This window comes from Podarcis cretensis (assembly GCF_951804945.1).
Source record: "Podarcis cretensis genome assembly, chromosome: 10".
Taxonomy (NCBI): Eukaryota; Metazoa; Chordata; class Lepidosauria; order Squamata; family Lacertidae; genus Podarcis; species Podarcis cretensis.
This window is the reverse complement of record NC_137179.1, coordinates 77,869,803-77,896,837: the sequence shown is the minus strand read 5'-3', so window position 1 is coordinate 77,896,837 and position 27,035 is coordinate 77,869,803. Positions and strand designations below refer to the sequence as shown.

General features: G+C 43.0%; 1 protein-coding gene across 8 annotated transcripts in view; it reads left to right on the top strand.

Moving 5' to 3' along the window:
- ITPR2 (inositol 1,4,5-trisphosphate receptor type 2) overlaps window positions 1-27,035 on the top strand; it is a 292,662-nt gene that overhangs the window by 39,607 nt on the left and 226,020 nt on the right. For 7 of the 8 annotated variants that reach the window (XM_079993294.1, XM_079993291.1, XM_079993290.1 and 4 more), the window contains one exon: window positions 23,970-24,014. The exons of the other annotated variant lie outside the window; for it this stretch is intronic. In XM_079993294.1, the coding sequence (XP_079849420.1) occupies window positions 23,970-24,014 (45 nt within the window). The remainder of the gene's footprint in view (window positions 1-23,969; window positions 24,015-27,035) is intronic. 8 annotated transcript variants of the gene reach the window in all.

Here is a 27,035-nt window from a genome sequence, read left to right as displayed (position 1 = left end):
TTGCTGCTTTCCCTTCAGTATGATGGTTTAGTTTTAGGCTCAATGTGCCCTGAGAACCCCTAAACCCTCATATTCACGGTGTGTGTGTGTGTGTGTGTGTGTGTGTGTGTGTATGGGTGGGTGGGTGGCTGGCTTCTGGTAATTCCTTGATTCCTCCAGGAAAAAGTCCAGAACTCTCATCACTTACCAAGTATTATGTTTGTTCGGCCTTTTAGTTACAGAGCCCCTTACAGTTCTCTCTCTCTCTTCAGGGAGTTCACTTGGCTTATCAATTACTCGCCTTGCAGTCATGTCCCTCTTCAATGTTGCTTCTAGTATGCTACAGTGTCCTACAGTCCTTTGAGGCCTTTCTCTGCACCCCCCAACTGCACCTTCTCCCTGTATGCACTGGTGGAGGAAGAGGAGTGCGGGGGGAGCGTACCGCCCCCGGCAGTGTGATCCCGGTAGGGTGCTTGCTCTCTGCCCCCCGCGGTTCCGGAGGGTGAAGCTCCACCACTGCCTGTATGCTAGTAGAGCATTGTACATCCTTACAGTGCTGCAGAATTAAAATGTCCCTCACTTTCAGGTAGGACTATTGTAGGCACATATATTCTGTAGTAAAAATGTTGCTTTTTGATGAATCCCAAGTAGGTGTGCTTAGTAGCTCCCCCCCCCACCTGTTCTTCCCTTATGTCTAAACCTTTTGTTAGATTGATCTCTTTCACTTTTGTGTCTTGTGCCCAACTCTTAACCTGGAAGCCCAGGAAAATGTGCCAAGATAAGAAATCTATTTGTCTTATCAAATCATTTGGGGACAGCGGATATCTAGAAAAACTGCAATATAAATAAGTCGGGCAAGTCCCAGTGTAGAGGAAAGCCTTTTATGTTTGGCTTAAGGTTAGTTTGTGAATTATCTTTCTTCTTCTTTGGCGATCATTCATAACTGAGTAAGATTGTCTTCCATGAACACAGTCTTAACAGTGAGTCCGTAAGTAACTGTGGAGGCCAATTCTGCATCCACACGTCCTTCCATAGTGGGGACATAGTACTGGAACAAAACAAAACTAGACCAGACCAGGAAAGAACAGGAAAGAACAAATGTTACAGAAAAATTGTTCATGAGGCCAAACTAGAAAGTTACACTAATCCCTTTTTGGAAAGAATAACTTACTAAAGTTTGGGATTCGGCTATAATGGAGAAAATAACATCTTATCTAAGAGCGAGAATTGCAAGTGAATACAGAAATAAATTCTCGGAAAACTTGTTGCCTCTTATATAATTACTTCCCATGAAAGCAAATGCAAGTACAGTCGTACCTCGGGTTACAGACGCTTCAGGTTACAGATACTTCAGGTTACAGACTCTGCTAACCCAGAAATATTACCTCGGGTTAAGAACTTCGCTTCAGGATGAGAACAGAAATTGTGCAGCGTCGATGCAGCAGCAGCAGGAGGCCCCATTAGCTAAAGTGGTGCTTCAGGTTAAGAACAGTTTCAGGTTAAGAATGGACCTCCAGAACAAATAAAGTTCTTAACCCAAGGTACCACTGTATGTTTTGAGAGTTTTTTAAAGGATAAATATTGTAATTTTATGTTAAGTCATATTTTCTTTCAGAACATTATGACCTGAAGTAATTTTTTCTGGAGCAGTTCTGCTTATTATTGTTAATATTTGTCAGATGTTTAAAAGAATTATTTAAAAAAGGGAAGTAATAAGTGGTAGATGAAATAATAGAGGAAATGTATAAAATGAACTGAGGACAGTTTTTATATTGTGGATTTGACACATTTGTTTTATACATTATATGAATCTGCTCATTCTAACCCCCGGTCCATTCAGACCCATATGGTCTACATACAGTACATGGCAGCCACGGTCATCTTAGGCAGGGGTATTTCCTCTCACCTGGAGATCCTATTAACTGGAACTGCCGGGAATTTAACTTGAGACCTTCAAATAACAACTAGATAATAACTGAATAAAAGGTATGGATGAGTCTAAAGATATTTGAAAGAAAGTTTAAACATTACATGAGCTTAATTGGTTGTTGACTTAATGAATTAATGAATTTATTATTACGGTCACAGACCAGTTCCAGCTCACTTACAATATCAGAAAAATCATAAAACATGATAGGGATACATTGAATTGCAATTGGGTATAACAGGGACATTACAGATACAGCAGCAGTTAAAAATATAAAAGTTAAATCTTAATCACTAAAATTTAACATAAAATTGTCATTTAAAACCTTAATCATTTTGGTAGTACAGCTTATTCCCTGAGTTTTATGGCAGTCACACAGAATTTGGCCACCCTTATTTTTTATTTTTTAAAAAAAGATTTTTATTGATACAACAAGAAAAAACACACAAATACCAAATTACACACAACACCATAGACACATAATTTAAACTACTATATTTATTTTTCAGATATTCTTTGAAAACCTCCCATTTTGAAACAAATTCCTGTTTTGATTTATTCTTTATTTTTTCTGATAGACCATCTAATTCGGTATATTCTGTCAGCTTTTCAATCCAATCTTGTACAGAGGGAATTGAATTTGGCCACCCTTAGCGTGATCTCTGGATCCTTGTCCTCTACCAGGAGTTTTAGACATTGAAGTTCAGACTCATTTGGAGATTTTTGTATAACAGGGGTGATAAATGCCGAGCGTATATCCCTGTAGAAACGGCAGCGTAACAAGACATGAGAAACAGTTTCTACCTCCATCAAGCCGCAGGGGCAGACTTGTCCCACGTATGGTTAACCCTCGAATCTGCCCTGCAATAAGGCAGATGGCAGCACGTTGAACCTGGCAAGGGTAAACGACCGTCTGTATTTGGGTATTTGTAATCTGGACAGATACTGCTGAGGTAAACCCTCTCCCATTGTCTTTTATCGCTGGGTGTTTATTCATCTCGCTCAAATGACATTGCAGTTCCACATCCCAGATTTGTTGGTGGATTATTGCTCTCGCTTTCTCATAACCTACAGCTAGCAGGGCCAGTGGGGAAAACCCCAAGCCTCTTAGTTTTTTGTGCAGTGTAGCTTTCCATTTGGATTGGTAGGAATCCAATAGGGTTACAGGTGCCATCCCGACAGGGGAAAAAATAAGTTCTATCTATCTATCTATCTATCTATCTATCTATCTATCATCTATCTATCATCTATCTTTATTATGGTCCAGAGACCCAACAAATTTTTACAAAGCAATGCACAATTCAGACAGCCTACCTCCACGTTAAACAAGCATTTTGTTCAGACTTGTTCAGATAGGGATCATTGGTTCTTGCAACCACCGATAAAAACTTTGCCACTGCTAATGTTCTAGCATTTGTCCGGTCTTCCAATAGGAACCTGACATAGTGAGCCTCTGATTTTCCCGGGAAAGGTACCAACAAGCGTAGTGACAGTTCAGCCCTGGCTTGCTCATACAGTGGTGCCTCGCAAGACGAAATTAATCCGTTCCGTGAGGCTCTTCGTATAGCGGTTTTTTCGTCTTGCGAAGCAAGCCCATTGACAGCTTAGCGGATTAGCGGCTTTTAGCGATCAGCTGTTAAGCAGCTTATCAGTAGATCAGCTGATAAGCGGCTTAGCGCCTTAGGAAAAGGGGGGGGAAAGGGGGGAAAAACCCGCAGGAACTCGCAAGACATTTTCGTCTTGCGAAGCAAGCCCATAGGGAAATTCGTTTTGCGAAGCGCCTCCAAAACGGAAAACCCTTTCGTCTAGCGGGTTTTCCGTCTTGCGAGGCGTTCGTCTTGCGGGGCACCACTGTATTTTGCACAGTACAGCAAAATATGTTTTATAGAATCGATGTCTTGAGCACACAAGCAAAGGCTGTCCTGGTAGGGAACTCCTCTCAACCTGCCATCCAACATTGCATAAGGAAAGACGTTTAGTCTGGCTTTGGTGAATAACCTTCGATAATTTGGTACTGTCAGGTTTTTAATGTAAGGTGTTAACTTAAAGACATGCCCATATTGTACTCCTACTGCCAGCGGACTACAGACTGTGTGTGATCGAGATCGCAAGTCACTGTGTGTATTATCCCATAATCTTTGCTTTCACGTCTTTAGGGTGCCTTCATAACCCAGGTAATAAAGTTTTAACCAATAATGGATCTTCAGGGTCCATATCCGAGCGCTGACAGGGATTTTTCCCAACCTCCAAGCGGACAGCTATGTTAGACATGCAAGAAGGGATCCCTAACAGGCAGCAATAAAACTTAGTTTGGAAGGATTCTAAGGGAATTTAGGAAGCCGCAAGTCTGTGAGCCGTATGTCAGCTGTGTTAATACTTGAGAGGCTGCCGGAATATATTGGCCCCCTTTTCCATAGAAATACCTTATAATAGCTTTGGTAGATCTTTGAGCATTTGCAATAGCATTTTTAACCTGCTAATGCCACAAGCCCTTTTCCTTAAAGGTTATGCCCAGGTATTTAAAAGACGATACCTGCTCTATGGGTCGATTATCAATTCTCCATTTGTGTCTCATTCTTTTTTTAGAGAACACCATGACTTTGGATCTAGTGTAGTTGATTGTTAATTGTTCGGCATTACAATAGACTGAAAGTTTTCTTAGGCCCACACAGGAGAAGGAAATTAGAACTGCGTCATCCGCGTACCAGCCAATTTAGGGGGGTGGGCATTTTCTTTCTCCATATTTCCTACTAAGGAATTAATATAGAAGTTAAATAAAATGGGAGCAAGGACGCAGCATTGTTTAACACCATGGTAGGTTTGGATTTCCTTGGATAAATGGCCCTGTCGGTCACACCTAACCCGTACCAAAGTGTTTTCATATAAACTGCAGATGAGACACAGTAGACGTCTGTCTATGTTTGAGGTACTTGGTTTTTCCCAAAGCCTATCTTGTGATATTAAATCAAAGGCAGATTTGAAGTCTATGAAAGCTGCATAAAGGGATCCTCCTTTTCTTGAGGTATATTTTTCCTCAAGATGTTGGAGTACTAAGCCTTAATCTAAAGTTGATTGGTTTGTCCTGAAACCAGCTTGTGCTTCTGAAAGGACATACTCTCTCTCCATCCAATCCTCAAGTTTTATTACATGTGGAGCATAGAGTTTACTAATAATGCTTAGGAGACTAATTGGTCTGTAATTAGCAGGGTCAGACCTGCTCCCTTTCTTGTATATTGGGATGATGATTGCTAGTCCCCAGTCCTCTGGGATGGTAGTTGATTGATCTATGCTGGTAAACAGGGCAGCAAGCACTGGGGCCCACCATTCAGCATTGGCCTTGAGGAGCTCAGGGGAGATATTGTCTGCACCAGGAGCTTTGTCAGGCTTAAGAGATTGAATAAGCCTGTGGACTTCTTCAGTTGACACCGGGGGCCACTCAGCCCTGGTATCACTTAGAGGTAGGGACTGAGCCTGTAGATGTTGATTAGTTGTGTATAGGGATTGGTACCTTGTGTTATGGACAGGATCTGTTCCGGAGGCCCGTCTGTAACGTGAAATGCCCACAACTCGACGTGCTGTGTCTGTGCAGGCGTGCGGCACAATTTGGCGCTTCTGCACATGCGCGAGTGGCGAAACCCAGAAGTACCCGTTCCGGTACTTCTGGGTTGCTGTGGGATGTAACAGGGGGTTGGACTCGATGGCCCTTGTGGTCTCTTCCAACTCTATTATTCTATGAAAAGACGCAACATGAAGTGGACGCAACACAAGGTATGAACGTATGACTCCCAAGAACCAACAGGGATAGAGTATTCTACTTTGGAGGGGGAGCCTTGCCATTACTTTGCAACTATTTTCCAAAAGGTGGTTGAGTCTCTCCTTCGAGAGGCCTCTATTAAACATTGCCACTCTCCCCTTTGGGCCTGAGAGACTTGCAGCAGAGTACAAAGAATAAACAACTCTATGAACAGCATTGGCAGGTTTGGCACTTGTAATCTATTGCCGTTTTGTTATTTGGATTTTTGCGGGAGCCTGTATTCTTTGGCGGCAACCTGGAGTTTGCAGATTAAGTGGAGGAAACATCATCTTTGCTGTAACAGATTTTTCTGCTTATGTCAAGAACTGCTGCATATTTCAGTAAGACATATGTGTAGAGACTATCCTAACTATTGTGGTGTGTGTGTGTGTTTTCCTTGGTTACGTCCTCTTAAACATGGCCTCCTCTGCTAAGAAAAACAATCTGTTTTCTCATTCACTGGAGCTCTGTAAACCATCCTGGCCAAAACAAAGGCTGAAATCTTGCCTTCTAAGTAGGCTGAGGATCGTGACCTGCTGGCTGAAGGCAGACTGACTGTTCAACCTAAGGCGGGTCACACCAGCAGCACTGATGCATTTTGCTTCTTTTCCTCTTTTCAGCAAAGGGGAGAGAATGGGTAAAATGAGACAGTGTTTTGCTCTGTCTTTCCAGGAGGGAGAAGGCAAAACAGTGTAAAGGTCAATGTGGCATTGTTGCACCAGTGGAGCCAGTCCAATGCTCCTATCAGTGCACTTGTACTGTATTGTGTTGACCTCCCCACTGCCTTGCCCCAATTGGTAAGCAGCAGCAACTTTCCTACTAGGAAACTAGAGTTGTGGCTCCACCTCACCAGGCAAACAGCCTCTGGCAGAAACTACTTTGAATGAAGCATGAATGTCAGTTCCTCGCTTGAGCAGAAAGGCAAGAGCACACTTCTTTGTCACCTTTCTTTAGGTACGCTTGATGCAATTACAGAGTTGGGATGATTTGCTGGCATCAGAACCTCGCTTCCACAAATTTGTGTAGCTGTTCTTGGCATCTGCCTTAATTCTCTGCTGCCTTGGTTTAGTGCTCCAGGGGTGCCAGTTCAAACGTCAGCGAGGGAAGGGCAGCACAAGATTCTCTGTAAGATTTTAAAGCCTGCTTGTGGATATATTTAAGATGAATTTAATGCAAAGCAGTGTGCATTAGGAACCTTCCTTGCATTTCCCCTTTTAATACCACATGTGGTCTAAACCACAGAGCCTAGGGCTTGCCGATCAGAAGGTCAGCAGTTCAAATCCCCGTGACGGGGTGACGGTCCCTGCTCCTGCCAACCTAGCAGTTCGAAAGCACGTCAAAGTGCAAGTAGATCAATAGGTACTGCTCCGGCGGGAAGGTAAATGGTGTTTCCGTGCGCAGCTCTGGTTCGCCAGAAGCAACTTAGTCATGCTGGCCACATGACCTGGAAACTGTACGCCAGCTCCCTTGGCCAGTAAAGCGAGATGAGTGCCGCAACCCCAGAGTCATCTGCGACTGGACCTAACAGTCAGGGGTCCCTTTACCTTTACCTTTAATATAGCAATATTGCAAATGCTGTTCAAATTATCACTCCCACTACTTTTATTCAAAGGGATTTGTGCCTTTTGTCATGCACAACTGGTACACATAATCCCCATTTCACTATTTATAATAATAGTCATTCACTGTGTAGAACCAATGAAAAGACTGGAAATATGAGGTGTTCCTGAAAAATAATCATATGTGGCCTTCCTTACATGTGAACCAAAGTGATTTCTTCTCCAGTGTATATTCTCAGGCATCATTTGGGAAATTCCCAGTTTCCCACTTTTTGTGCACCCTCCAGATGCTTCCTGTTTCCATGCAGCTGTGTGTTTCTCATGACCAAACCTAACCTCATTTCTCTTTATCAACTGATAAAAGCCTCTTTGAGCTAGATGGCAGTTTAAGCTATAACAAATACATGCACACGAATGTACACACCCTCGCTGTTCCTGACCAGCAGAAGGCATTTGATTTTGTAAATGAGGGCCTTAGATTCTAAGATGCTGTATGTTGTCCAGTATTCAAAGTGACATACCAACTGATGATATGCATGCTTACTCTTTACGCATACGATTTCGGCCTCATTGTTTACTTGGCACTTCTAAATATGTATAATCTTGTGAAATGGTTGCCCTTTTATTTTACTAGACTTATTTCAAAGCTGGCATGCTGACTTGATAAACTTGTTGGTTTATCTACTTATTTATTTTACCCCTCGGTTTCCATTGCAAGAGGAATGCTCATGGCAACTTGCAGTATTTTAAATACAAACTGTACAAGGAGTGCACGCTAATGCTCTCTTCACCCTCCTGTTCACTGTGCTCTCACTGCATTTGCAGTGCTAGATTTTTCATCCATAGTCACATGGATTGTTGAAATGCATTATATATGCATTTATAATGCAGATGCATTATAAAATGCTACTGTTTGATGAGTTGTTTTTCAAACCAGCTTCATGCCAATTTCCATTATTAATTCACTTCTAGCTAAAGTATGAACACCTTTGCATAGGGTAAATACATCCTTGTCCTATCAGCATCAATGGCCCATGTGTGTATACAGACAGTAACAAATGGAAGCCCTGCTGATGTGAACACTGGGGAAAGAGCTGTGAAATGTACATGGGGAGGCAACAGGTGTGGGGACCTTCACTGGGGCACAGCTGCTGAGCTACCTTCCTGACACACCTTCCTTGCAGCTTACCAGAGGGCTGGTGAGTTCAGGGCTCTGTAGATGCCCAGTACTGGATTGATTCCACTGGTGCATCTGCACAAACCCTTACCTTACAATTTCCTTGCTCTTGTCCTGCTCAGATAGGCTGCAGTGATGCTGATGCTGGTTGGGTGGCTCTGCCCTTACCACAGCTGCTGCTATTGCCCCTATCATGGCAATATAAAGCATTACCTGGAGACTAAAATTGAACAGCATGAAAGCCAAATGCTTGCTTAAGTAGAAAGATTCTTCACATGGGGGAGAACATTTGCAAATGAAGAGGCAGGGTAAATCTCATCAGGCAGGAAATTCCATCATCTAAGCTAGGGGGTCACCAAAACAGTGCCCAAGGGGGCACCAGCAACCGCAGAGGTCTTTTCTGTGCCTTCCAGAATGAACCACTCTGTTGGAGTCAACAAAATAAGCTGCAGTATATGCTTGATTGCAGCGTGTGTATGTTACCCATAACAGTTTTCCCTGGGCCCAAAAGGTTGGCAACACATAACAAGGCTACCACTATACATTTAAAGCTGTTTTGTATCATGAAAAAGAAAAGCATGCCACTAGGTGGCAGTGCACACTTAGTCCTTACATAAAGCAGTGAAGTATTTGTAATACAGTACAGTGGTACCTCGGGTTAAGTACTTAATTTGTTCTGGAGGTCCGTACTTAACCTGAAACTGTTCTTAACCTGAAGCACCACTTTAGCTAATGGGGCCTCCCGCTGCTGCCGCGCCACTGGAGCACGATTTCTGTTCTCATCCTGAAGCAAAGTTCTTAACCTGAAGCACTATTTCTGGGTTAGCAGAGTCTGTAACCTGAAGTGTATGTAACCTGAAGCGTATGTAACCCGAGGTACCACTGTACTGTGGAGTATTTAATGTTTGTGTGAGAATGAGACACAAGGACTGAAGCAGATATGGTAGCAGAAGCATTTCAAAAAAGTTTATTTTCAGTGCTGAAATTTGATTTCTATTTTTTTAAATATAATTTTTATTCTTTTTCCATAACAAATTATACATCCAAAACATCTTTTTTACATCCAAATTCCTCCTTACTGACTTCCCTCCTCCCGCCTGAAAAACCTTCCTAGTACTTACTTTCTCCACATTTCTTAAATTTAAATTACACCACCAAATTATTAATTAATTTTTTACAATCTAACAATATTCCTACCTTTTCTCTTCACAGAGCTTCCTTAAAACTTACAAACGTTATCTGATTATCACTTAATTTTGCATATATTCAATAAATTTCATCCAATCTTCTGTAAAGCTTTGATCACATTGGTTCCGGATCCTTCCTGTTAGTCTATCGAGTTCCGCATAATCCATCATTTTCATTCTCCATTCTTCAATCGTAGGTAACTCTTCTTGTTTCCACTTCTGGGCTGCTGGGCTGCTTTCAAAGTTCTTGCTGCTGACACTGCATATAAAAATATCTTCTGGTTTCTTTACAAATGTATATTTCAATACTTTCTTCAATTTATTATAAATTATTTCCCAAAAGTTTTTGGGAAAGCGACATCTTAGGCCCCTTCTGCACTATACATTTAAAACAGTATCATACAGCTTTAAATAGTCATCTTCCCTAAAAAATCCTGGGAACTGTAGGGCACTGAGAGTCTCTCCCTTCACAGTGCTACATTTCCCAGAGTTCCCTGGGAGTACCTCTCTGAGGGAGAAGGGGAGATGAAGAATTTCATTGTGTTGGATCAGAAAATTGATATGCTTACCAACAGGACTGGCCCAGGACATCTTGGGGTAGAACAGCGAATGGTTGACTGATTGACATACGTTGGGAGTAAAAATTCAACAACAAGTTATAAGAAGTAAAAAAAAGTTGTCTTTTCACATCACCCTGTTTTCATAGCACGCTAGAGCAACATAGGCCAGCTTTAGGCTTTTGTGGTCTGCCCACAAAATTAAAATTCCTTTTTTTTTTTTAAATAATATTTATTAAAATTTCAATAAGAAAAAGGTTACAAAAATGATAAAAACAAAAAACAAGAAATACAAATTACAGAAAAAATAAAAACAGTTAAAAATAAGTCCCTCTTTCTATATCTTATAATTCATTTACTTATTTTCATGACTTCCTCACACCTCCTTTTTTTGTATTCCAGTTCAGATAGTTAATTCAGCAAATCCTTACCCTCTTTGTTTTATCTTAGTTCTTAATCCATTTTTACATATTACTATTTAACCTTATTACTAAAACCGCTTCGTTTTATTCCAACGTCATTTTAACATTCAATAATTTTACAGTGTTTCTGTAAATAATCTTTAAATTTCTTCCAATCTTCTTCCACCGACCCTTCTCCCTGGTCTCGGATTCTGCCAGTCATTTCCGCCAATTCCATATAGTCCATTACTTTCATCTGCCATTCTTCCAGGATGGGTAGATCTTGTGTCTTCCCCTAATTAAAATTCCTTTGGTCCAGTGATGTTTGTTTTCAAAGCAAGAATACAAACTTTTTCTTCCTGAACAGTTAAGGCATAACTAATACATGCTAAGTAATGCTGAGAACACACTTGCTTATGGATATATGAAGTGACTTTCTCTTTCAGACCAAGGCCCCTCTAGTTAAAGGGAAGGCAGGAAATTTCCTTATATTGTGCAAGAACATCCTAGCTCAGCAGAGGCTCTCCAGGGTTTCAGGCAGGGGACATTCCCACTCTTATCTGCAGAGGCCAAGGATTGAACCTGGGGCCTTCTGCATGCAGAGCAGATATCCTGATCACTAAGTTATGACCCTTCAAGCATATCTGGCAAGAATCCAAGCAGGCACCAGGTGGTCCACTGGAAATTGGCCAGTGGTCCATCACTATACTACCATTTACTACTAGTATACTACCCCAAGGCCAGATAAGCCCTCCCCCACCCATTTCTTTCTGCTCTTCAAATTCCCTACCAATTTTGGTCACAGTCACAAAAGAAAATAGGGGGAGCACCGGTGTGTTTAAAAGCAGGAGGTATTTCCCTATCTTAAATGATCCACACAGATCAGTGTGTGTGTGTGTGTGTGTGTGTGTGTACAAACAAAAGTGAGGGAGGTAGCCACATCCCACCACTGTCATGTGCCCCCTGGAGAGTTGTCTAATGGTTAATGTGGCCCCCAAGTCGAGAAAAGTTAACCACCCCTGCACAGTATCCAAAGCACTTTGTATAAAATGCTGTAAAGTTTACAGCAATCCTTTAGAAAGGCTAGTATTCTTTTTATTTTTAAATTAATTTTCAAAGTTTTAAAAAGAAAAAAAATCTTCACACACACACACACACACACACACACACACACTTGTTTACATTAAACCATAGTTCATATCGGTACCTTTATGGGGTTCCCTGAACCCCTGGACTTCCCTCCACCCCTCCTTGGCTTCCAAAATTTATCTTCCTTTTTAAACTAAATCTAATTGCATTTATCCAAATTACTGTACTTCATTTTTATCCTTTGTTATTTTAAATTACAAGTACTATGTCAATCCTGCTAATGTTCTTTAATATATTCTATAAAGTTATGCGTTCTTTAATATATTCTATAAAGTTATGCCATTCTCTATTAAATTCCCAGTCAGCCTTGCCATCTCCGCATAGTCTATCATCTTCAATAGCCATTCTTCCTTCAATAGGGCTCTTTCTTCTTTCCATCCCTGGGCAAATAGTATTCTTGCCACTGTCGTTGCATACATACAGTGGAGTAGCAAGGTCAGGTGGTACCCAGTGCAGAAAATTTCTTGTCATCCCCCCCCCATTGATTTTTTTTTTGCCTGCAAAAATGGTTTGACTTTGTTTCGTTGTTTCGTTGTTTCGTTGTTGTTTTTTTGGGGGGGGCAGCCAAAGTTTTTTTTGGGGGGGGGGCAGCCAAAGTTGTTGAGCTATTGCGTGCATTGTGATGAGTCTGCCTGCCACAGCTGAGGGGGAGCCAGCGGGCGGACCGTTTCTGCAGCGGGAAGCCAGCACGCACCAAAGCCACAGACGTTGAGTGCTGTAAACCATTTTGTCACCCCTTTCAGAGGTGACACCTGGGTGGACATCACCCACTGCACCCACTTTCCTATGCCCCTGCATACTAAAACAGTATTTTCTTATCATTCGGTAATTCTTTTCCTATTATACCTAATAGAAAGGCCTATGGGTTTTTTTAAATCAAAAGTTATTTTCAACATTTTTTTCAGTTCATTATAAATCATTTCCCAGAAGGCCTTAGCTATTTTACAGGTCCACCACATATGATGTGGACCTGTACCCTCTTTAACTTTACACTTCCAACATATGTTCTTATAAATTTTCACTAATCTTGTAGGAGTCAAATGTCAGATAGTAGATTTATTGCCCAGATAAATCCTGGTGTCCAGCCCGCTTCGGCTACGCAGCTCTGCTGGACTTCAAAGGCCACATTCCAAAGGCTCTGAGCAAAAAAACCGCAGAGTTTACGCAGCAGCAAGAGAAAGCTGCAAAAGCTTCTTCAGAGCTTTCTTCCGTGTTCTAAAATAAAGTCCACTCAGGATATTAGCAGCTAGAAGCAGTTTATTTACAGCAGACTATCCATTATCGTCCACAGCGAACAGCATCGTGAAAAACACGTCCTCTCTCCTCAAAAGCGAAAGTAGAGAAAAAGAACAATGACTGGAGACTCTCGGACATGACGTAGAATCTCCCCCCTCCTAACAGTGGGCAGTGCGTACACTCTGAGCTGTTTTAACCCTGTAAGCTCAGGTTATCCTCACCCCCCCTCTCGCGCTGCACCACTGTGGGGGGAGTAAGTACAGAACTTACCCCAACTTCAAACCACCACAAAACTCCCCATGACGCTGGAAGCTTAAAGGTTTGGTGAATCCATCGGCCAGGTTACTGTGACTGGCACAATACTTCAGCCGAATCAAACCTGACTGAACACTCTGACACATATTTTGGAAACGTATGTCCAGATGCTTGGTTCTGGCCTTAAATTGTGCAGATTCAGCCAATTTCAAACAAGGTTGATTGTCTTCCCAAACCGTGATGGGCAAGCTACAATCCCCATAGATCTCTTGCACCAAGCATCTATAGAACTCTAGTTCCCGGCACAAATCTGACAGTGCACTGAATTCAGCCTCAGTAGAAGACAGCGCAATGAGACTTTGCTTCCGGGACTTCCACCCAATTAGTGACTTCCCAAACTTTACCACCAACCCAGACACAGACTTGCAGTCCTGCGAATTTGCCCAGTCACTGTCCGCATAGCATGTGAGCTTCGCCTCACCTTCAGCTGGCAGCTTAAGACAGAAGTCTTTGGTATGCTGCAGGTAGCGCAGTACCCGCTTGATACCGTGCCAAGCACTCACACTGGGCTTTGACGCTTCCCTACTTAGCAGATTGGTAGCAAAGGCAATGTCTGGTCTGCTCCATTGGGACAGATACAACAGACTACCTAGAGCTGACTGAAAGAGCTCAGCATTCTCAAACTCGGCACTTTCTGCTTGCTGGCTATCTTTCACGAAGTTCGTCTCCATGGGTGTCCGAACTCCTGCACAATCGGACATTCTGAACTTCTCAAGCAACTGTTCAATCTTGCCTTTCTGACTGAGCAAGAAGCTACCATCCTCAGTTCTTGCTATCTGCACGCCTAGGTAGATCTTTACCTCACCCAGGTTCTTGAGCTGAAACCGCTTCCCAAGCTCTTTGGCAAATGTCTGCACCTGTTTGTCTGCCTTTCCAATATGGATGATGTCATCAACAAAAAATAACACCAGTTCCTGTGAGTCTCCTGATCCTCTAAGGAACAAGCAACTGTCAGCAAGACTCTTCCTGAAACCTAGCTTCTCCAAAGCTTCGTTCAGGCACAAGTTCCAATTCCTGGCCGACTGCTTCAGGCCATAAATTGACTTGTGAAGTTTCCACACAGTACCTCGCTCATTGCCCTCAAACCCTGGAGGAGGAAGCATGTACAAATCCTCCTGGAGGTCTGAGTTCAAGTAAGCAATGTCCACATCAAAATGATGCACCAGCAACCCTCTTTGTGCAGCTATGGCCAAAAGCAAACGTAGTGATTCACTCCTACAGGTGGGAGCATACGTTTCCGTATAATGCAACCCCCTGCGCTGCGTGAATCCTCTCGCCACTAATCTGGCCTTATACTGCGGTTCTCCTGTTGCTGTGGGCTTAAGACGGTAAACCCAGCGGCTACCCACGGCTTTTTCGCCCATCGGCAACTTCGTGAGGGAGAACACACCTAGAGACTCCATTGAGTTCATCTTCTGCATTGCCTCATGCCATTTTCTGGCTTCTTCCTGAGGCAGTTTCTGAACATCTTCAAAACTCTCGGGTTCACACTGTGCCATTCCGACCCACACGCTAGTGACAGCAAACCTTTCAGGAGGTTTCCCCTTGGTCGTCCGAGCTGAACGGCGCAGCACCACTTCAGGAACCCCCTCTGACCCACTGGGGCCAGCCAGAACGTCCTTGGCATCAGAGAGCTCCCCCTCTGACTTACTGCGCCTTCTGGACTTCTCAGCCGAACCTGTGGGGGAAGATGGAGCACTACGTTGCTCAATCTTCACAGCTTTGGGAGAAGTTCTCCCCTCTGCCTGCACTGGGTCTGAACTCTGAGCCTCGGCTGCAGGTTCAACCTCTTCCTCACCTTCATCGGCAGAGTCAAACAGACTCTCTGACAGGATGTCAGGGTTCCCATGTATCCTAGCCCAACCACTCTGCTCACAGAATTCAGCACTGTTGCTGAGCAGAATCCTGGACTGATTCCCTGATGGATAAGCAAACCTCCACCCCTTGGTCCCTGGCTCATACCCACAGAAAATCATCTTTTGGGACTTGGGTTCACCTTTCTTGCGTTTGGCCTTTGGTATGAGGACCCAAGCCTCACAGCCAAAAACACGAAAGTAGTGCACTTTTGGTTGCTTTCCGTGCAACAAGAAGTACGGGGTGTCACCTACCACTGAATTGAACGACCTGTTCAGAATAAAGTTGGCCGTTCGCCAAGCCTCCCCCCAAAAGCGCTGTGGGAATCCGGCATCAAACAAAAGAGCTGCGGACATCTCCCCTAGAGTCCTGTTCCGTCTTTCCGCAATCCCATTCTGTTGGGGAGAGTGCGGAGAGGTCAATCTGTGTTGAATCCCCTTTTTGCGGAAGAAACTTTGCAGTGCAGACCCGGTGAACTCCCCACCGCGATCACTCTGAAAGCTTTGCACCCGTGTGGAAAACTGCAGTTCCACAGCCGCAATCCAGTCTTTGATTAGCGGTGCAGCCTCACTTTTGTGTTGGATCGTGAAGGTCCAAGAGTTCCGAGTATGGTCATCAATCAGAACCAGCGCATATTTGGCTCCGCCCAAACTGGTCACAGACATGGGACCTGACAAATCTGCATGAATTAATTGAAAAGCCCTAGTGGTCACCCTTTCAGACCTTGGGTATGTGCACGTTTTTACCTTTGCAGACTTGCACGCTCTGCAATCTAGAAACTTAGCACAAGGTTTCATTTTGCACCCTTGTGTACACTCTGGGATCTTCTTCACTGACCCCCAGGACACGTGAGCCATGCGTCGGTGCCATAAGTGGACACACGCATCATGAACTGGAACGGCACACTGTGCTTGAGCCACCTCCGTGTCACCTGTACCTGCAAAAGAAGCATTTATCACAAACAACCTGTCTTTACATTCAACACTGACTAGGTGCTGTCCATTCTTAGAAATAGAACACTTATTGTTCTCAAAACACACTTTGTAGTTTTCAGCAAGAAGGGCGCTGACAGACAGCAACGCGCAAGACAGTCCTGGAACAACAAAAGCCTGGATCGAATCCTGTAAGAAAGAACAAAACAGTGAGCCAGTCTGCGTGAGTGGGTGTTTAGTCCCATCTGCTAAACACACAGTCTTTCCAGAAGTTACAGAGGTGCAGTTCTCCAGGAATCCTGCAGATGGCACTAAGTGATGAGACGCTCCTGAGTCTACCACAAAAGCCAGCACAGCCTCCTGTTGACAACTCTTGACTGCAGCCATAGAGGCTGCCAAATGTTTACATTCAGTGTCTCTGCCAGGTGCCTTCGGCTTGCCTTTCCCACGCTTTGAAGCAGAGCTCTTTATCTGGTTGCTACGGGAGACGGCCCTCGGCTGTTCCTGTGCCTCGACTGGACAGTCTCTCACCAGATGGGAGGGGGAGCCACAGCGATAACAGCGGCGACGCGTAGCAACAGCTCTCACAGCTCCCTCTTCAGCCATTCCTATGTTCCCAGCACCCCCACCCTTGGGTGCACAGCCTGGGCCTGCACGCTCCCCAGCACTCTGGTTGTAGGCCTCAACATCACACGGCCCCTCGGAGACAAAGCAGCTACTCCCAGCTGTAACTTCAGGAACATGGCCAGCAGCCCCCTCTGGGCTCTCCGCTTCCTCCCTGCTCTCGGCTTTTTCCTGGCCCTGGTCTCCTGCTGAGCTTGCACACAGACTCCTCAGCAACTGCCAAGCGGCCTGAGCCGACTCAACGCCCTCCAAGTGGGGCAACAGCGAAACGTTCACGCTTGCTTTCAACATGCAGAGCTCCCGTTGCATTCTCTGCTGTCTATCCTCCAGCAAAGCAGCCTCAAAGCCTGCTGCGTCATCTTCAGAAGCAAGTGGCATGGGTGGGGCCGGCTCCTTCTGGGCTATGCTCCAGAGCCCTATGGCCAAAAACCACCCCCTTACTCTTCTTGACCAGACCTCCCAATTTTGCTGATTTAATCTCTCATCAAAGGGGACGTTGAAACTCTCCTGGAGTTCTGCCATCTCCTCCCCCGGTCCCCCCTTGGGGCTGTGGAGTACTCACGCGTACTAAACCGGCTCCGAGGATAGGCTTCTGGCGTCCCTTTGCAACACACAGCTTGCAGCCAGCCTCCCTGCTTTCTCCCAGGCAAAGCCTCAAAGCAGGCCTTTTTCTTCCGGCAGCAAAAACAGCAGCCTCTCAGCTTTTTCAGCCTTTTAAGCACACAGCATTTCAAACAGGCTCTCCACCGGACATCAAAGCAGCTTCCTCTAATTGCAATTACTGTCCATAACCTGTCAGATAGTAGATTTATTGCTCAGATAAATCCTGGCGTCCAGCCCGCTTCGGCTACGCAGCTCTGCTGGACTTCAAAGGCCACATTCCAAAGGCTCTGAGCAAAAAAACGCAGAGTTTACGCAGCAGCAAGGATTTTGTGTTTTTTAAAAATAATATTTATTACTTTTAAAGCTTACAAAAAAGAAAAGGAAGAAAGAAGACAAAAGGAAAAAAAAGAACAAAAAAGAGAAAAAACAATATAATACATAAACAATACAAAACACAACCTTAACACATTAAACTAACACAATAAACTAAACCAAACCAAACAAAAACAATTTAAAAACATACATCATACCTTTTCCATATTCTATCTTTCATTCCCTTGTATCATTGACCTCCTCTCACCTCCCTCTTTGTATTCCACTTCCATTAATTGTTTCAGCAATTCCTTTCCATCTTTCTCTATTTTCTATCATATAAATGTCTTAACATATTTTTAATCTTATTTCCATTAAAATTAGTATACTTATTTAAGCTTAACTCCTTATAGCATTTCAGCTAAAGCCATAAAATTTCCTTCCAACATTTTTCTATCACTCATTAATTTTACAATATTTCTATATATAGACTTTAAATTTCCAATCTTCTTCCACCATCTCCTCTCCCCAGTCTCGGACTCTACCAGCCACTTCCGTCAACTCCATACAGTCCATCAACCTGGAGATCTTATGTCTGAGGCTCTTAACTCTTTTCCACGTCCCTTCTGCCAGTCTTCTTCATATTCTTTGATGTTAAAGAGCAGATCTCGGGGAAACTCCAATCCAACGATACTTTTATTCCTTCTCGACAGGTCAGCCAGATTTCCATAATTAAAACTAGGATCCATAAAGTATTTCCGGGCATGTTTCAAAATTCCTCCAAATCCAAAGGCCCCCAGAACTCCAATCTCCTCCTGACTCAAGTCCATATTCCAAAATTCAGTTAATCCCTGCATAGAGGGATCTTTCCAACTTTCCTTTTCTAGTCCAGGCCAGGCTCCAATCTTCAAAATCTGACTTTTTCTAGTCTCAATCATAAAGGGCCTCAACTTGTAGTCCTCAATTTGCCTCTGTAAGGCTAAGGCTCCCCCTTGTGTTACTTTAGGTTCGACAACAGCAACTTTCTCCTCCTTTTCAGCAATTTGTCCTGTTGAAATAGATTCCTGTGCCAAATCCTGAATAATTTCTGTATTGGTGCTCACTTTTGGTTCCAAAATGTCAATTTTAGTAGTCATAGCATCTGTCTTTTTATGAAGCTGTTCCAACAAGTGGCTTATCTTAGAAAATGCAGTCCATAAGGCTTCTCCTGTCGACATTCTTGAATATCCAAGGTCAATCTCTAATTCTCACAGTTCTTATCAAGCAGCTGGAGATTTCTCAGCTCCACTCTTGTAACAATTTCAAAAGCTCCCTCTAGAGGGGAACAGTCTCCACTTGTATCAATCTTTTCCAACGCAGAACAAAAAGTAAAGATAGTTTCAATTTTCAGATACTTTCCCTCCCTTTTAAATGCAGAAGCGGACAATGGAAATTTCTCTTATTTAACTGACTGTCAACATCCGTTCTCTTTGCTGTCAATGAACTCTCGTGAAACGTCAATCACTGGGAGCCCGTTCTCAGGTTCAGAGCAGTGGTAATTTAATTTTAATCACTCTCTCCTGCAGGATACACAGTCTAAAATTTCCCCCCTCTTCTCCTGCTTCCAAGGGGGGGTCTAATAATTTCAATCAATGGAAGTTTAATCCTTTACATAAGGCTTTCCGAGACCTTAACTTGTAAGCTCTTTGCTTCAGTCTATTTACAAAAGGGGAAGGCGGACTTCCTGTTTTGAACCTTCCCCATTTGATGCCAAATTAAGATATTTAAAGATCCAATTTTCCGTTTTACTCACGGGTTGTTGTTTAAAATCCAATTGTCCACAAGAAAAAGTCAGCGCTCTCCGGCAACAGCAATGCGGCTTCACTCTGTGAAAGAAGCAGTCGATTCAAAGCACCGCGCCACTCACCCCACGTCGCTCCGGATCCCCAAAACAGGATTTCCCCGCGAGTAGGGGAGGCGCAAAAGGTGCCAGCCGAATCCCAGGTTCACAAGCTTCTTCCGCCTGTGATTTCAATGGGTCTCTGCCTTCGCCGTGGCAGTTCAGACCCAACTTTCCACGGAGCAAGTTCCTCCCAATCGGAGGAGCTCCGCCATTGCCGGGGGCGCCAACCCGGAAGTCCTGTAAACAAGGATTTTTGTTTCCCTGCAAATGTCCCGGTCCTCAAAAACTCTGCGCTTCAGTTGGGAGAAAGTTGCACTCACAGAGCTCAGGTGATTCTGGATTATGACATCAGTGTTGGCCCTTGTGGAAAGACAACTGCCCAGGTAGGAAAAGTGATTGACACTTTCCAATGGTGCACCATTAAGTTGTGGTACACCATTCAATGTGCAGCACTTTGGTTTTTTGAATATTGAGCGATAGGCTAAGCTTTCTGTAAGCTTCTGTGAAGATATTTAGGGTGGTTGGGAGGTCATCCTCTGAGTGTGCACCCACTAGATTGTCATCAGCATACTGAAGTTCTATGACGGAAGTTACGGTAACCCTACTCTTTGCTTTCAGCCTGCTCAGATTAAAGAGCTTTCCATCTGTTCAATATATTATTTCCACTCTGGAGGGGAGTTTCCCTTCGACAATGTGTAGGATCAAGATGATGAAGATAATAGAATCATAGAATCATAGAGTTGGAAGAGACCACAAGGGCCATCGAGTCCAACCCCCTGCCAAGCAGGAAACACCATCAGAGCACTCCTGACATATGGTTGTCAAGCCTCTGCTTAAAGACCTCCAAAGAAGGAGACTCCACCACACTCCTTGGCAGCAAATTCCACTGTCAAACAGCTCTTACTGTCAGGAAGTTCTTCCTAATGTTTAGGTGGAATCTTCTTTCTTGTAGTTTGGAACCATTGCTCCGTGTCCGCTTCTCTGGAGCAGCAGAAAACAACCTTTCTCCCTCCTCTATGTGAGGGAGAGAATTGAGGTGATAATACATCCTTGTTTAATGCCTGATCCTACTGTTAATGGTTCATTTTGCGAGTCATTGTTATCATGGCGGAGCCGAAGAATGTTCACAAATTTATCTGGGCAGCCGATTTTCAGCAGGACAGTCCACAAGGCAGTATAATTTACAGTATCGAAAGTCTTAGGTCAATAAATGCCATATACAGGGGTTGATTTTGCTCTCTGCACTTTTCTTGAGGCTGTTGAGCTGTGAAAATCATACCCACTGTCCCCCTAGAAGATCGAAAACCATTTTGGGATTCAGGAAGGGCATCCTCAGATATAGTTAAACTGTGAAGTTCGTGTTCATAATTGGTTCAGCTCCTGACTTGCATGGGCACTCAGATCCTAGTATAATGCATTAAATATATCTGGACCGACCTGAACAAGGCAGATGAAACAAAGACCTTACCTAGGTGTCTCGTTGGCTGGAATCCTCTGTGTACAGTTTTATCTACAAAATGTACTACATAGTTGAACTCTTGATCTCAGTTATATTAAATAGCTATTCACAAGACTGTATATATTTTTTCAAGTTCCTCGTGACTGTACTTATATGCTTTGTGCTGGTATTATTTTGAGTCTTATAAAATACACTGAAAGCTCAATACAATTTGTAATACTTTTATTGCATGCTTACAGAGTTGTGTTTGATTGGATTCTATTCACTGTATTCCTTCGTTGTTGGATACTAAAATGAAGGTAAAGCAGTTGTGAGGGGGTAGTATGGTAGTATGAGGGTAAAACTTAAAGCAATTTTTTGTACATTTTGCTTTCCTTGAGTTGAATATTAAGGTACACTTCTGAATCCATTGACTCAGTGTGGCTATTCATCACTTTGTAATACTGCTTGTTACTATTCAGTACTATTCTATGTGGGGCTGCCCTTGAGACTGACCCAGAAACTCCAGCGGGTGCAGAATGCTGCGGTGAGTCTCCTTACTTGCCATTGGATCACATTCACTGGCGCCCGGTGGAGTACAGGATCAGGTTTAAGGTGCTGGTTTTAACCTTTAAAGCCCTATATGGCCTAGGACCCTCATACCTATGGGACCGCCTCTCCTGGTATGTTCCACGAATGACCTTACGGTCTTCAAACAAAAACATCTTGGAGGTCCCGGGCCACAGGGAGGTTAGGCTGGCCTCAACCAGAGTCAGGGCTTTTCCGGCTGTGGCCCCGATCTGGTGTAACGCTCTGTCACAAGAGACTAGGGCCCTGCAGGACTTGAAATCTTTCCGCAGGGCCTGCAAGACAGAGCTGTTCCACCAGGCCTTTGGCCAGGGCACAGCCTGACCCCCTCCTTTGGTAATCCTCACAGAACTTTAGCCCAATGGTTGCTATTAATTTGATTTTGAATTGATTTCAGAATGAATTGATTTTAGAATGCTGTGTTACTTTTATTGTTGTTAGCTGCTCTGAGCCCTGCTTCGGCTGGGGAGGGCGAGATATAAATAAAAATGTATTATTATTATTATTATATTGCTTGGGTCCAAAACTATTGAATTAACCTTATGAACTAGTTATGTTTACAAATTAGAACCAGCTGTTCTAGATGGCCTGGAATTTATTTATTTTTTTAAAAAGACCCCGCTCTTTAGTTAGATACTTGCCTTCATTATGATAAGCTGTATAACTGGAGGGGGAAATACTTGTAAAAGATCTTTAAATTTTTGCTATAAAAAAACCCCCGTGTTTATCACTCCCTCTAGAACTTTAAGCAACTGATTAAGCAAATCAGTGGATTTGTGGCCCAAAGTATACAGGAACCAGTGAAAAGCCGAGACAAGTGCTGAATGTGTGCAGTGAGCATCTCAAGAAGTAGCAAGAGACATTCATTTCAGCTCTACATAGAAATGTGCGTGTGCAGTGCATTGCTGAGCAAAATATGACTTTATTTCTTGGTTTCTCTCCTGCATGTGTGTATGTGTGAGAGTGTGTGTTTCTGTGGTGTGTGAGTGTGTGTGGAGGGGGAAACGGCACATTCCTCATATAACAATATAGCATGCTAACTATTAGTTAATAGACACTTTGAAGCTTCAGAGGTTTCAGAAAAGTGCTGGGTCTCTGAACTATGTCTTCTGCATTCCACTTCTCAGACCACAGGTATGAATGTGGTGGTCAGAAAAGGACAGGAGCTGTGTGGAAGATGGGCTAAAAGGATGTTATTTCTCTCCTCCCAGTTATTTTTCTCATCCTTGACTATTCTGGAGACTTTAGGTTTGGATTCATTTGATTCTGGATAAGCATGCTAACCTAACTTGTGTTTGACAGATATATGGACGGACAAGTTAGAAAGTGTTAACCTCTCCCAACGCCACCCCCAATTTCTGAGTGTTGCATCCTGCAAGTTGGGGAGGTAGAATAAAGCCATTCTTCTCTCTAGGTGTCCTGTCTACCAGTCAGCCTTGGGGTCCTCTTGATGTACATATAGCCCACTGCTCAATATTCTTCCTCTCTGAGGTGATGTTGGGCTTCTCCCTCCTTACTGTTCTTTAAAATTTCAACATTAATGCTGAGGTTCCCTAAGGGAACATTTCAGCAGTTTGTGGTTGTCATGACAACCATGGCCCTGACTCAGTTAATACTAGACCTGTCAGGACATGAGGTTTAGAAAAAGTCTCAGTGGCTCACTGTGGCTAATTTGCGCCACACTTTGCAGATTGAACTACAGATAAATTGTTGTGTCTGTGGATGTGCCTAAAATATCTGCTTGTCTTGTTGTGATGCATATCTTTCAGTTTGTTTAGCCTGAGAATATGGGCAGGAACTTTGAGGCCAGCCACATGTAAACTTGACCTTTCCTACTCTTGCTCACTAAAACTTTCAGGAAGGAATTGAGTAAATGTGTAGAGGGGGTGAAAAATGTGAAACCACTGCTAAAAAGAACCCTCCTAAGATCCCTCTACCACCTGGACCAGTTTCCATCCTCTTTTGGGGGGGCAAGGCGCTTGAGTGGGTGGTGACCCACCTCTAGCTGGTTTGGATTATACAGATTATCTAGATGCATTTCAGTCAGACTTTAGGACTGAAATTGCTTTGGTAGAACTATGGTTGGAACTGGACAGGAGAACTGCATCCCTCTTCTGTCAGACCTCTTGGTGGCTTTTTATACCATTGACTATGGTATACACCTGCTGGATTGGATCCCTGGATGGCACAGTTCTGTGCTGGTTTTGGTCCTACCTGGTGAACAGGTTCCAGAAATGCTGCAATAGTCTAGATGTAGACTAAGAAACTGGGAGTTAATTCAGGCAAGACAGTCATGCTGTTGGTCAGGAGGTGGGTTTGTGGTGGGAAAGGAAAGTTGAAAAGCCTTAAGTGCATGTGGAACAATATGCATGGCCTTTTGAACATACATAACATATGCAGTTTAAGATCAACCTCCCTTTTTCCAAAATTTTATTAAAAGTGCTTTCTTTTTACAGCTTAATCCACACTATCCAGATGGTAGTAATGGGGAAAAGGCTTTGGTAAGTGCAACTGCTTCTTTAAATAAAATGTGGTGAAATGCTCCCTTACATAATCTGATCTAATTAGAAAGAAAGTGCCTGTGACATTTGGGTTGTAGAAACAAACTGTGTACAATATCGATAAGAAATATATGTTGATGTGACTTTTGCTTTCTATTTATTCATTTATTTTAAAACCTGGCAACAACTTTTCCTGACAAAAAGTTCTCCAAGCAACTGGCAATAATTATGGCTTTCCAAAATAAACAGACCAAACAAATTTTACAATGTGTCATGAGTTGGCTTAAAAACAAATGCCACAATATGCTTTAATTCTATTAATGTTTGTTTTTTAGTTATTGTTCCCCCATGTTTTTAGCTGCTCATATTTTATCAGTAAGCTGTCTTTAGACCCTGTCAGGGAAAAAGGTGGGATATAAATAAATATATAACAACAACTCCAAAAATATATAGAGGGTGTTAGGCTGGTACAGTTCAAGAGGGAATTATGGACTTGGGAAGCCATGATAGCAGAGGTGCTAATCTGGATGTTGCTGGGCATCGTTCCATCATCTTTGACCATTGGCCATGCTGGCTGGTGCTGTTGATGTGAGAGACCCCCAAATAAGTGTGGTAATTATACTTTACAGAGTTGTGCAGAAGTTGTTTTTCACAGTTCTCTTTTTCCCATAGAAAAACCACACATAGTTTAAAAATAACATATCACTTTACTTGCTGTGCTTGCTCTTGTCAGATTGAATATACAAGAGAGGCATGTAATACGTTACTAAAATATATTTACATGACTTTGTATCGGAGTGACTAGTATTTACAGACTGGCTCTTAGGAGGCAGCCTCATAACACAACACACTTTCTGCTCTCACAGTTAAAACTCTAAGTTGATAACTGAACTATACAGTATACAGTATATATGACACCACAAGATTATATACTACAGCATTAACCCTTTGCATAGTTTTTTGGATGCACCATTTCCACAATAAGCCACAGGTTATCATCATTGCATTATAGAGAGGGCCCTACTTCTGATCTCAGTATAGACCTGGCACAAAAGAGAATCAAGAAAGTCTGAGACTTTTTTTTTTACCTTTTAAGGCTATGAATTATTTTCATTACCCTATAGCAGGGGTCAGCAACCTTTTTCAGAAGGGGGCCAGTCCACTGTCCCTCAGACCTTGTGGGGGGCCAGACTATATTTTGAAGAAAAAATAATGAATGAATTCCTATGCCCAACAAATAACCCAGAGATGCATTTTAAATAAAAGCACACACTGTGTTTAAATAAAAACACTGTGTTTAAGCTGGAGACATATTATAGTTAATTAAAGTAAATAAGTTAACCTGAAAGAATGCATTTCCTGACCCACTTTGTTTCACAAATTTCATTTTGTTTAATAAAACTTTTCTTGTTTGTTTGAGCATTTTCTGTCTGAGACTGTAATCACAAAGTTTTCCCTCACACAAGACACCCACATGATAGCCTGTGGTAAATTGTAAAACCTGGTGTAATTAGCATACAGAGAGAGGTGTGTGCTATATTTAATTGGGGGCAGTTAGTGGGGTGAGTCCACTGTTTGTGCAGACTTCAAAAGAGGAACGAGAGAGAGAGAGAGAGAGAGAGAGAGAGAGAGAGAGAGAGAGATTTGGCCCCTAAAGCTCTGTTAATGCTGTATGGGATTGCTGGTTTTGTAAGCCGCTGCTAAAGTTGTTTTAACACAGAGACACCAGATTATGCTTGATTTAGCAGATGTTTCTAGAACTCTGGTGGTTGTTAAATTTAATTTTAAGTTCAGTTAGTACTGCAGCTTAATGGTCTTCATGGAGGGAAATAACATTAGGACTGTAACTATGCTTTCAGAGGCAGCTTTTCCAAAGAATGAGCCTATAAAGTCTGGGGCCCTCGTGCTTATGCAGAGAAACAGTGCAGGAGTGTAGTGTTGCAGATTTCTGGTGGAGCAGAATAATCTTGAATGTCTCTCTAAGTTTAAAACAAAAGAGCAATGCATGTAGAAAAGTAGTAAGATGAGCCTTGGGGTCTCTTCTAACCCTACGATTCTGTCATTCTAAGTAAGGAAAAATACTCGGTTAAAATTCTTCATCCAGACATGCTGTTTTTCTGTATGCAGGTAGCTTTGAGTTTATTAAAAAAAAACTTGGGAGAGAATTTGAGTTTAGAATCCTGCTCCAGGGCATATATACAGTCCCAAGAAAGGCTATACCACACCACATGATATTCATAGTCACAATACCTAGCTAGGACCTGTATTCACAGTAGTAGCTTCCTGGTTGAGCTTATGCCACATCTCAACAGCTAAATAAGTGTAGGACTGTTATGTACTAGAATAAGAGGCAGGTAGTGTCCTAAAATGCAACAACCTGATTGGCCTGCAGGAGCAGCCCAATCAGGCTCCAGGAGGGAAACATAATCAACCAATCAGATGGTACTCATTGTGTAAATAATGTATGTAAAGCCTGAGGTTCGGGGGGGGGGGATTTGCTCACTGTTCCTATGAGCTGAAATAAAGAACATGAAATTACTACTCAACTGAGTCTATTTCAAGGACTGATATAAATGGAGCACATATCATGGACAAGCTGTTTTGCAAAGTTGACTGCCCTTGTTGGTGGGGACAAAAAACCACAGCCTTTCCTGATGCTCCTGTCTGTCCTTTGTCTTTTATCTTTGTACTCCTTTAAAGCAAGCGCTTTGATGCTGTACAGTGGTGCCTCGCAAGACGAAAATAATCCGTTCCGCGAGTCTCTTCGTCTAGCGTTTTTTTCGTCTTGCGAAGCAAGCCCATTGACGGCTTAGCGGATTAGCGCTATTAGCGGTTTAGCGGCTTTTAGCGGCTTTTAGCAGCTTATCGGCTTAGCGGATAAGCGGATAAGCGGCTTAGAAAAAGGGGGGGGGGGAGGAAAAAAACCCCGCAGGAACTTGCAAGACATTTTCGTCTTGCGAAGCAAGCCCATAGGAAATTCGTTTTGCGAAGCACCTCCAAAACGGAAAATTCTTTCGTCTA